General features: G+C 32.8%; 1 protein-coding gene across 1 annotated transcript; it reads right to left on the bottom strand.

Moving 5' to 3' along the window:
• Window positions 1-1,509: 1,509 nt before the first annotated feature.
• On the bottom strand, window positions 1,510-4,407 carry GCK72_013012 (uncharacterized protein; the record flags this gene model as incomplete). Its single annotated transcript, XM_053729578.1, has 4 exons — window positions 1,510-1,622; window positions 2,769-2,889; window positions 2,941-3,107; window positions 4,299-4,407. The coding sequence occupies 4 exons, from the start codon at window positions 4,405-4,407 to the stop codon at window positions 1,510-1,512; spliced, it is 510 nt and encodes a 169-aa protein (XP_053584350.1).
• Between the last annotated feature and the right edge of the window lie 8,571 nt (window positions 4,408-12,978).

The raw sequence follows: 12,978 nt of genomic DNA, 5'->3' as shown, positions 1-12,978 counted from the left end.
AAATAGAAAAATAAGTCAAGATGTGATCTTATCGCATCAAATGGTTGGCTGAATCAAAAAACATCTTACTGATTGAAAATGAGAAATAAAACCAAAATTTAAAAAGTCCAGTTTCATGAACAACATCTCTTTTAGGCTTTCATTAGAATATGTTGATACTAAGATGAAAAAAAAAAAACTCGGTTTCAGGTTATTCAGATAGTGGAGGTATTTGAGATTTGACAATGGATGTCCTAGATTAAAAACAAAACTATTTTAAACTTAATCAGTTTCGATCATACATATATATTCGAATCGGAAAAAAACTCGAACTTTTCTAGATTGTTTAGCTGTTAAGTTGAGATTGAAAATGAACTTTTTTTGTGTGAATGGCTAATTTTTTTAAATTTTACAGAAAATCGAAAATGTTCTGTTTCAATTTATTTTAATCTTCAATCTGTCGCGATAACAATTATTGTTCTATGAATAAGTTTTTTTCCTCGGTTACAGCAGACTTACATAAATATGGTAAGCATTCGAAACTCAATCGGATCGCTGGATAATAGGATTATAGTTTTCTCATCTTATATTAATTAGTATGAATTTCATGATTCAACCTACGTTGAATTCAATTCGATCATTTTATGGAACATCTGTAACAAAGACACTGTATTATTTATTTTTTCAAAAGCTACTATTACAGAACATTTCCAGTGTTTTTCCAATGGTCAGCAAGTATAAATCAACTCATCTAAACAGAAGTCTACACTCAACGATGTTATGAAACAGGAATGAGACATGTGTCGTTTTGAATATTGAGGATCCCAAAATTGATGAACCAGGCTTCAATAGACCTTTAATCAACTATGACATCAGGTCAATTACGGATCCGACATATGATGAAACTCTGAACTGGTCAAAACAAAATGAAAATCGCAACTTTATTAAATAATAGCAAAGGGTTGTTACGGTTTGTTTTGTATTATACCAATCCCAAACTTTTAATAGCTGCTAAGCTCGGTTGATTACGGATCCGACAAATAATGAAACTCAGGTTGTCGAAAAAAAAATGAACTGCGTAGCTTGATGAAGTAATAAGAAAAGTTTGATACGGTATTTTTGACTAACAAACTTGAAAAGTTCTTTACCAATGATTAATAAGAATTGCTGTTTTGAAATAATATTGAACCCGATTTTCTTTATGTATATACAATAAGCAGAAGTTACCAAACTATTTATTTCAAACTCCATGTTATATGCCAACTATGAAACATTGTCAGCGGAGTCTTTTCTAACTTATCGTGTTACTGCAAATAGTGAGGTTTTAGAAAAATACAACACTGAAATAAAACTGTTATCGCTTACCACACTCCGCGAGTTTTATAAAATAACAATTTTGCTTTGTTCAATAGAATTTGTGATGCTCCTGAAAATTCCGGCATGTTCATGTATCGTATTCGTAACTGTTTCGGTATAATAAAGTAATTTTATTTCTTTATTTCAACAAGGAAAAACGTAGGAAAAGAAGAGTTATTGAGTAGCAAAAGTGAGCTCATAGTAGACCTTCTTGGGGAGTTTGCTCAGTTGCTTCGCCACGTTGGTATCCATTTCTTTCTTGGTCTGGTTCAAGTTGTTGGTGATTCCTGGAAAAAAGTGATTTTTGCTGGTCTCAATGCTGGAGTGTAACGTCTGGATTTTCTCTGAATTGAAAAAGAGGACAGTAAACATTTAAAACATTTTACAGTTTCATCAGATTCTGAAACTGGAAATTTTTGGGCTAATGTTTACTGCACAGCTTTCTTTACTTTTTGTGCCACTGGAACTCTTCATCATATCAATTCGATCAAAATCAAAAACTGTAAAATCTGAAATTTCGGACTAAATTTTACTACGCGTTTATATTTCACCTGATCGTTCTACGATAGTAACATTTTCATTGTCACCGCTTCAAGATATTTATATGAAACCGAATATTTTATTTGAGTTAATTTTACTATCGTTTTTATTCCCCATTCTCACCCCTAACATTCTTATCCGAAAAATTAATACTGGAGTGTAGCATCTAGATTCCTCCCAAATAAAAAAAGATTACAGTAAACATTGAAACAATTTTCCAGTTTCATCACATTCTGAAACTGGAAATTTTGGGGCTAAAGTTTACTACGCAGCTTGCTTTTTTTTGTCACTGGAACTCTTCATCATATCAATTCGATCAAAATCAAAAACTGTAAAATCTGAAGTTTCGGACTAAATAATACTACGAGTCTATATTTCACCAGGTCGTTCTACGACAGTAACATTTTCATTGTCACAGATTCAAGATATTTATATGGAACCGGAACTTTTATTTAAATTAATTTTTCTATCGCATTTACTTGCCATACTCACCCCGAACATTCTTATCCGAAAAATTAATGGTGGAGTGTAGCGTCTAGATTCCTCTCACAATCAAACTCAAAAAGATTAACAGTAACACAATGAAAAAATTTTCCACTTTCATCTGTTTCTCAAACTAGATATTTTTGGACTTAAGTTTACTGAGAGGCTTCTGAGTTGGAATTTCACGGCAGCTGCAAAGTTTTTGCCACTGGAACTCTTCATCAGAGCAATTTGAACAAAATCGAAAACTGTTAAATCTGAAATTTCGGGCTAAATTTTCCTACGCGTCTATATTCCATGAGGATGGTTTACACTAGAAACATTTCTATTGTCACTGCTTCAAGATATTTATATGAAACCGAAAATTTTTTTGAGTTAATGTTAACCGTGCATTTATTCCCCATACTTACCCCTAACATTCTTATCCGCTTGCTGAGCCTCTACCGAGAGACCTGAAACAATAACCGACATCCTCTGGTCTTCCTGTGACTGCAATGTTTGTTTTTCAGCCATGTACATTGTAAAAAGACCCTGCAAACACCAGATTTTTGAAATGAGCCATTCCAGCCATTTCCAGCTCACATTAACCGGGTTCCCGCATCGTTGTGCCCAATTGTATAGCGCTTTTTGTTTCATTTCCAATGTTAAATTGGGGTTTCCTTCGAGTTCAATGTATTCCTTCCGTTGACTATCTGTGGCTGATTTGAGGAATGCGGGGGTATCAATCATGGTTTCGATTATTGGGGATTCTGGAATGAGAGAGATTTCCGGGTGAGGATGTCAAAAACTACAATAACTTCTCCACATTGTACGGTTTCAGTAAAGTTTTATTCTTATGTAATTTTCTAATATATGATGGTTACTCGTGCCTAAGATTTCACTTTAAAAAAATTTTAATCGAATTTCGGTGAAAAATCAATTGAGTTTAACGCGAGTTACGCTCCGGCCCGTGTCGGCCCGTTTAGGCCCGGTTTGCAAGTATGAGTTTTTCAGAAGATCGCATTCATTGCAATTCGAACCAGTGAATTTTCGCTGCTATGTTTCATTGATGTTCTTGAACAACCATCGCATAGAAACTATCAATTAATGACTGTGCTTGGCAGTTATATGAAAAATATGAAACTGTCAATTTTATTGCAACAAAATAATATGTTCTTTACAATACACCCTCCAAATAAAAATCTATATTAATAAAAGTTATGAAACAGGCTTTTATGAATCTCATTAAAAGAGGTGAGAACACAAAAAAAATTGTGATTGAAATCGTCATTGGCATGCATTTCTGAGTCAAATAACATGCATGCACACAATGTATCATATTTGACGACATTTACGGTTTTCCTGTTCAAATTCATAATTACACGTGTTAAACAAGCGAGTTATGTTCCGTAAGATGTTTTGAGTTGTTACTAGTTATGTGGGTTTTTCAGAAGATCACATTCATTGCAATTCGAAACAGTGAATTTTCGGTACTATGATTCATTAATGTTCTTGAACAACCACCGCTATAGAGACAGAACTCACAGAATTGTTAATTTCACAAATTGTGATCATCAACTCAAATTCAATCACGATAATACTTATAGTGACACTGAAACCGTTCTCACCTTTTCTCGTCTCCTTTACTGCTGGATAAAACGTCCCCCGATCAATTAAATATTAATACTCGCAGCTATATGAAAAATATGAAACTGTGAGATCTGTTGTGTAGTGAAATAGTTTTTTCTCGGAACTAGAGAAAGCAACAAAAGAAATGTTAAAACTCACTAGTCAGTTTCAAAATGTCTTCATCCACGTGGTATATTTGTTTTAATATTAAAATATAGTTATTGGTTAGCGGCTTTGTCAAAAATATTTCCTGTCACACCATGGTTTCAAAATTTTTGCCAAACAATTAACTCATATCCCTTATATGTCCTCAAACTAATTTCAAAACTCACCGGAAGTCGACGAGACACTTTGATCCACCGGCATCACTGCTGCATCCAATTGTGCATTGGTCCTCATTAAAATTGCAAGAAATATCAAAATAGAAGCGGCGTAGATCATTTTTCTTCTGAAAAACAAGTCAGAACCTCCGTCGAAAATAGAAAATGGTAGTCGTAGTCGAGGTTTTTTTTTCATCCCGTCGTCGTCATCACGAACGGATAATCCCCCTTTCGTGAGGTAAGTTCATTTCATTCTCTGTAGTCTTTGTCACATTTTAAAACAGTAGTTGGATATATTGGACTAGAGGGAACATGGGATGAGAGAATTGAGATATGTATATGTATGTTATCAGAAATTCCACGCAAGTCTGAAAACCTGAAATATGAACTTCGGTTTCAGTGAGGCAACTTTGATCTGTGAATGTTTTTGATTTAATGTGAAACTTTCATACAGAAAAAATAAAAAGTGCATTGTTTTCCTAACCGTTTTATTTGTTTCAATGTGTACTTAGTGTTTGATTCTTTGTAGCTAAAGTGCATTGAGAAACCCCTTAGTTGTTTCTGAAGCCATATTTGTGTTTCTTTATGCATTACATCATTATTTTCATTCGGGATGATATAGAAACAATTTTAGTATTTGAATACTCGATCAGTATTTTTCTTGAAACTTCATGCACTAAGAAAGAATAATTAGTAAATATAAGTGACCAATAATTTACCAGCCAAGTGTAACAGTTAAAAAATATGATCTATCAGCCAAAAGTTGGGAGATACGTAATTTTCCATACATTTCAGTTTCACTCTTGCTATTTTTCAGTCTCTTTTCATATGTTTTTGCTCATATTGCCTATTTCTTTTATATAATAAATATTCTACGGCGTAAATATGGTAAGCAGAAAAATCTTTGAAAATCTGACAAGATTCTGCCAAAAATCGATTTCTTTCGATTTTTGCTGTTTCATTGCGGATTCATCATTTTTTCAATCCTTTTAGTTCATTCCAGACGGAAAATTTTCAGCAATGACAAAATATTTCTCAAAACATTAAATATACTTTTTCAAAGTTTTGTTATAACTGTTTCCTGCTTGTTAACTATGTTTTGAGGAACTTCTCTGACGACTAAGCGCTCTTAATAAAACCACTGAATTAGTTATGCAACATTTTATTCAAAATCATTTTTGGAAAAAGATTGTGTCTTTTCTATCAGATTTAATCTAAACATAAAGTGTGACATGCCTTCCTTCATATGAGTGTATTGCAGAGTCCTCTCGGAAATTGCTTTGTCAAATTAGTTAAAACTTTATGCAAACGGATTATAACTGTTTAAAAATTAGAGATACGGTAGCGGGCATAGGTGAATATATCTTTTTACTTTCATTGGATCTCCGCTGAAACGTGTTCGGAATTCCGGCACCACCTGGAACAGCAAAAAACTGAAAGAGTGTTCAAGAAGGTTTTTGAGAAGTTACTGTTTTATTGTCTCCATTTTCTATGATACTTACTTCTCAAGGTAATTAAAACATCGTATATTTTCTAACAAGATCAATTCAAAAACTTGAAAACATTGCAAATATATGGTTTTTCTCAAATTGGTCAAAGTGTCATCTTTCCTCCAATCGTGCACGAGAAACAACAAAACAAAGGCGGGAATTCGGTTGCATGAGATATCTGTTTAATTCGGTTAATATCATTTGGTTCAGAAGATGATATTAATACAGTACCGACAATACGTTTCGTGAATATCCGATTCAAAATTATCAATTCCGAACCTTAATTCATAAAACTGCCGGCTGAGAGTAATTTCTGATCAATCTTACAATTTGTTCTAAAATGCTCTCACTAGAATCGGTGTTTCTCATCTTTTCTCGATCAATTCTACTGAATTTCGCTTGCATATACACGGTCATTCCAACTTGAGATCAAATGCACTGCACACCATCCGAACTTGACCGTGAGAAGAAATAGAAATTATCGAGAGATCGTTTTGTAATATAAAGTAAAATTATGATTACTGAATTTAACATCAAAAAACGATATATTAGTTAATCATTTAAGTTTCAGGTTTGTAATTTTTTATTGCTGAGTTCTGTTATTCGGTTACATGGTGATGTAAATTTTTTTAAAAGTTCTATCGAAAAGGCTTCAAAATGAAAAATTATTTGCTGCGTTTCTGTTTCACTAGTCACATGTTTGGTGTTCCCTATTTCAAACTGCACTTCTACACTCATATTTGAATAAAGGAGGTACTGTCGAAAAAATAAAGCTTCGACAAGGATTATCAAAAAACATTTCGTGGGCTGGAACACGCAAGCGCATAAAGTTGTGGGCGGAGCCTAACTGCAAGCTTAAACAAGCGGCGCGGTTCTAATTCCAGTCGTTTTTTCCAAATTAAGAAAACATAAGCTCAACAACAATTGAATTGCTGTTTCCGTGGGTTTATAATTTGACGTTCGGCAAAAGGATTTTGTTAGGGTTTTGATAAAATCTCTTATAACTTATTAGTTCATATTTACATTTCTCATTACTGAACATCTGATTTTAATTTTATTTTAATTTCATATAATTGCTTTATATACTACTGGAAATTACAACCATGTCTTATTTTCAGATCATGAAACAGTAAAATAAAATGATTAATGCTGGAGAGGCTCAACCAGAGACTGACAAATGAATAAGAAGTAAATGCTGAGAAAGAACAGAAAAAAGCGTTCTGAAATGTTAATAGAAAATTATGAAAACTTACAACAATAATTTATTTTCTGTTCCACATTTGAAAATTTTGACCACTGAGCATATTTTTCTGTTGGGCTCCATGCTGATGATTTTTTTTGGTTTCTGTTTCAATATTCACATTTTTGGAGTTCCCTATTTCAAAATGCGCTACTTCCGTTTTTAAGTCATCTCACTTCTTTCATTCTGAAAACTGCCCTTTTGACTACGCCGTTCCATCAGTCATGTTGCAACAGACATAGAGCATGTTTATTTGACGAAAAATATTTATTACTGAATCAATATACAAGTATAAAGAATTAAATTGTGGTTTCCGTGGGTTTATGATTCGGCGTTTGGTAGAATGATTTTGTTATTGTTTCGTTCTCATAAAAATTCCTTTTAATACATTACCTGGATTTACGACCCATATCTTCAGAACATAAAACAGTAAAAGATAAAATTAATAATGTTGGATAGACTCAACCATACTGCCTAATGAATAAAAAGTAAATGTATCATTTTCTAGAAATAGTGAAAAGTTTTAAAGAATATGTGACTTCACATAACCCATTGATTTCTTTCACAAACCCGTTTTCTCATCTTTTCTCGATCGATTTGAATAACACACTCTGCGAGAAAGACCAGAAAACATCGTTTTGTAATCTTAATGGAAAATTATGTAATTTATACTTTCAGTTTCGCATTTGACATATTTTTTTGCTGAGTTCTGCTCAATGTTCTCTTGATTAATCAATTGAATTTCAAGCTGATGCTAAAACAAAAAAGTTTGTAAGTCCCATCGAGAAAGTTTCAAAATCAAAAACTATGGGAAAGATGAACAAAATTTTTTATTCTTGTGTTTCTGTTTCAATATTCACATTTTTGGTGGTGATTATTTCAAGCAATATTTCTTACCTATGTTCTGCAAATCACACCTTTCCATCAGCTATGTTTCAGCAGGCATGGAACATAATTATTTGATAAAAGATGACTACATATAACTGAAATGTATAAGCACAGAAACAAATATATTGTCGGTTTCTGCGCGTTTTTAATTTGGCGTTTGGCAAGATTATTTGATCAATCGTCATTTTCACAACTACTTCAAATTTCTTACGTACATACGTTCAAACTATAAATTGATTTATGTCTACCCCTATCGAAAAACTTAGGATAACTCAATCAATGAAAAAATAAGTTTTCCTACTCATCTTTTTCTAGAAATCCTGAAAAGTTTGAGGATATGTGAGTTCACATAACCCACTGGTTTCTTTCACAAACAACCAAAAACAATTTCTGGTTCCAAACGGTTTTAAACGTGACTATTTCTCATTTGACATTTTTGATTGCTGAGTTCTGCTTATTATTCTCCTGATTATTAATTGGATTTCCAGCTGATGCTGAAACCAAAGAGTTTATAAGTTCCATCGAGAGGCAAGACGATTTCAAAATCAAAAAATATGAAGTAGACAAATAAAATGCTTGGTTGTTTTTTTTCTGTTTCAATATTCACATTTTTGGTGGTGATTATTTTCAGCAGTACTCCTTTGCGTGCAATGGGTTTCAATTTGGTGTTTGGCAAAATTTTTTCAAATGTTTCCCTCAGTTTATGCACTATTTATAACTGAACATCTACTTTAAATTTATTTATCTACGTTTAAACTATTAATTGAACTATGCCCATGTCAAGTCTGTCAATTTACAACAGTTTATTAGACTAATAAAAAAATTAAGCTTTTCTACTTATCAATTTATTGCAATAGTGGAAATGTTCAAAAAAAAAGCTTATGAAAAATCACATGCTGTTTTTTTAACAAACTTCTAAAAACAGCATGTGGAACCAAACAAATGTTCCACTCGAAAATTAATTCAATCCGCATATCTACCAAGACAACGCAAAATATATTCCACATGTTATCGAGTGCCAAAGCACATTTTTCAATGTCTCGAGCTAACAAGGCGCAGACACAAAGACACGCGAAATAGTATGGCATTCGGAAGAGACGCAGCGACACAGAATACGATGCCATCAACTTATTGAGCCCCCTCCCCCTTTCCCGTGAGGAAAAGAGAGAAGGGGGGCTCTGCTGCTCAGTCTCTTCTGTTTTCCGTGCTCTTTACATTTCAATGTGCTCATTTTGCTCTCTCTCTCTTTCTATCTTTCTCTCTCCCCAGTTGGACTCGTAAAATGGAAAATGATGGGCGTGGCTTATTGGCCCCTCTCTTTGTTTATACAACACGTTTTTTGGTTGGAAGAGTACGACTGGGTTTTGTTTCTTTTTGGTCTTTTTGGTCTATTTTTAGTAGTGTTTGAGCAAGTTTTGCTTTTACTTTTTTTATTTGAGAATACTGCCCATAGAGATGCAGAATTGATATTTAGACCCGGTTTTTTTCTGCTTATACTGAAACAAAAATAAAATAATATTTTCTGCAATATTTTTGTTGTTTTATTTCATTCTTAATACCTAAATCAAAATTTTTAGAATGTTCCAATGTTTTTACATTTTCGTCTTACTTTCTTGAAACCTCAAAAACAGCATCTCCCGTGACCTTCTTGTTGTTTAATAGCGGTTTCTTATACATCTTACCAAAATTGACCTCTTTTTGTTTTTCAGATAACTTGAACCTACCCGATTAACAAATAAATTAAACCACAAGATTTCATCAGTAGTCGAAACTGTAAAAAATTATTTCACGCCAATGTTTAGTCTTATTTTCCATAATTTTCTGTACTTATCTGTTTCAGTTTCCGGATATGTCTGAAAACAAATAACTGATAATAATAAGTCCTCAAGTTCGCTAGAATCTGAGTAAATAGTATAATAGATCAAATATCTGTTCATATCAGGAATCTGAACCGGTAAATGAAAAACCGAGGTGAAGATTTTGTGGACAAAATTTCAGCCTGACATTGATTTTATACTCTACTCTTTGTAGTGTTGAAGCAGATTTCCTTTATTTTCTTTATTTGAGAACATTACCGTTAAGATGTCAATTGATATTTAGGGTAGGATTGTTTTCTAAATGCTTATACTGAAACAAAAATAAAACCTTTTCTGCAAATTTTTACTGCTCACATATTTGAAAATGTTCAATCTATAATCATGTTATTAAAATTTCTGTTGAAAGCCCAAAGTGTCAACTTTTGCCGTACTTTCATACTTTCTTTTTCAGAAATCTTAAAATAGTGTATCTCAAGGCATCCCAGTTGTTCAATAGCGTGTTCTGTTACATCTTACTAAATCAACTTAATTCTAATTTTGTATTTCAAATAAAATGAAAAAATATTCAATAAACAAATGAATCAAACCACAAGACAAATGATCAATTGTCGAAACTGTAACAAACTATTTCTCCTCAATTCTAGGTCTTATTTTCAAAAATTAACTATATTTATCTGTTTCGTTTTCCGGATTTGTCGGAAAATAAATAACTAGAATAATGCTATTGCGTACCCTCGTACATTTCTTAAATCTGACTAACCAGTAAAATAATAATAATTTGAAAAGTTTATCCTGAACGAGAAGTGCCTTTCTTGTGATATCTATCTCAAAATGGAGTAACAGTGAAAACGTTTTTTATCTGTTTCAGTTTCTGGATTTGTCTGAAAAAAATGAATGACTGGAAATAATCCGTTTAGCCATCTCGTTTCCTCCATATCGCTAGATTCTGAGTAACCAGTATAATATGAAAGATATCAGTTCATTCCAAGAATCTGAAACTGTAGATGAAAAACCGAGGTGCAGATTTTGTGGACTTAATCATAATGATCCTGAATTCAATTGAAGGAAAAGTGCCTTTCTTGTGATAACTTTCTCAAAGTGAAGTTCCAGTGAAAACCTTTTTTTACTGTCCCATTTCAAACATTTTAGTCGTTTTTGTTGAAAAATGCAGTCAGAGGAGTAAATTCGTCCAGTGCAGAAAATTTCTTACCGTATTATGTATGTCATAAGCGATTTCGTTTGTACACATCAACTTTTCACACACTTGTGAAACGGCAATAAATGAGCGAAATTTCATTTGAGTCCTGTTTCACGTATGACATTTTTAGGCTGGAATTGTTTTTAAAACTATCCATGTTTTCCTTAATGATCAAACGAAACTAAGTTTTACAGTTTTCAAAAGTTATTATGTGTTGAAAAATAAAAATAATATTAATGAGATCTCTCTTTAAATCTGATGTGTTTTTTGTTAAAAGTATGTGCTACTGTCTTTTTAAACACTAAAAACTTGTTTTTTTCTGTTTCAATTATTCCAGAATTCTAGTTTGACATTGATTTTTTAATAACAATGTGAATATGTTGATTCTACCATCCAAATCAGTTCATTCATTCTTGGAACGGCGGATTGAAATCTGAATTCAAAAATTCTTCAGTTTCCGATAGTGCTCGCTAGAGCGCACTTTCGATTTCAATTATTTCAGTTTTTAGAAAGCAACTAGTACAATTTTCTCCGTTTATTCCAATATCGCTATTTCCCGAGTTTTCCTCGCCCAATGTTTCCAACTCTACGAGCCACATCACTTGAAAAACTGAGTTCCCTTCTCTCTCTTTTTTTTTGCAGCCTCATAATTTATTCGGCTGTCAAAAAATATATAGACATGCCATCTCGATTTTCTTTCTTTTTTCCTTCATCCTTTTTTCAAAAAAAAAGAAAAATTGAGTGACGTGAAGAGAAAAAAGGAGATAGACATGATGTGCGTTTCTTTTCTTTTCGATTTCCGATATTTTAATCTGGATGAAATTTGGAATTTTTTTGGCGGAAGGATTTAGGTGAGGGTGGGAATCCGGATGGGAGAATTATGTGTCGGTGAGCAATCGGAAATGTAATCTTTGGGAAGGTGGGGGAGAGAGAGATCTTTGAGAGGAAATCAGAAACTTTTGGGAAATTTTAAAAAATAATCCAGTTTTCAGTAAATCATGGAGACATGCAAGCACCAATAAAAATTCGGTTCACAGTAATTGTAATTAGTATGAAACAGTTGTTTTATAATCGTAGCGTAACTAAAAATCGTGCATTCTATACTCAAGGAATTGTCGTACTTATTTTTGTCCTTAAATATAGTATCCACCGATTCTAAACAAATTTTTTCGCAGCAAATCAGAAATTTATGGAATACTAGCTATTTGCAGTAATGTCTGATATGTAGTACATTTGCTTCTGATAGCTACTCAGGACGGATCGGAATTCTGTCTCATCACATTTTCTATCAATAAGGTGAGACAGTATTATTTGTTCCGTGGCAGGTTTTCATACTCACAATCTGAATTGATTCAATTCTAACTTTCAAATCCAACTAATTGCTCAGTTTTTCTTAAATTTTAAATGCATGCCTCCACATATTCTCAAAAAACAAAAACCGAGTTTTCTAAACGGTACCAAGATTAATAAACTCACTGAAACGCAATTTCTTTCTAGCTGATTCGTGAGTGATGCTTACTGTTTCACGTTCTCCCTTGAATCCGTTCAAATGTTAATATAGCAGTTTGAGAGTAATCTTCAAAAGAACCCCGTGGCAGTAGCTTTTATTAAGTTCTCCCAATATCTTTATTCTTATTTGTAATGGGTCTATTCACAAGGTAGGGAAAAAGTAATTCGAGTAAAATGAAGTTTTCTCAAAAAATGTATTATAAAGACAAGATAAAACTGTATTCTCTAATAATCACGTGCCACCACTAGTTATTTTCAATGTTGTGGCTGTCAACTTTAAAATCTTTCCAGCTAAGACTAATTGGCTTATAAGTGTACATGGATTGTGTGATAACCTGGAACAACACACTTATCGCATTTTCCTATGCTACTTCAATTTACCATCTTACTGAAACAATTTTTCTTTTAGTGTAAAAATTTTTACACTGTTTTACACTATACAGTTCCATTATTCGGATGTAATGAACGTAGTTTCAACATTTTTGATCTGATGATGAATCTAATTCGAGATGCTCGGGTGAGATTATTACTAGCTTTTCTGAACATCCGC

The sequence above is a fragment of the Caenorhabditis remanei genome, chromosome IV (assembly GCF_010183535.1).
Source record: "Caenorhabditis remanei strain PX506 chromosome IV, whole genome shotgun sequence".
Classification (NCBI taxonomy): domain Eukaryota; kingdom Metazoa; phylum Nematoda; class Chromadorea; order Rhabditida; family Rhabditidae; genus Caenorhabditis; species Caenorhabditis remanei.
The sequence above is the reverse complement of the archived record's forward strand: the minus strand, read 5'-3'. Positions and strand labels throughout refer to the sequence as shown.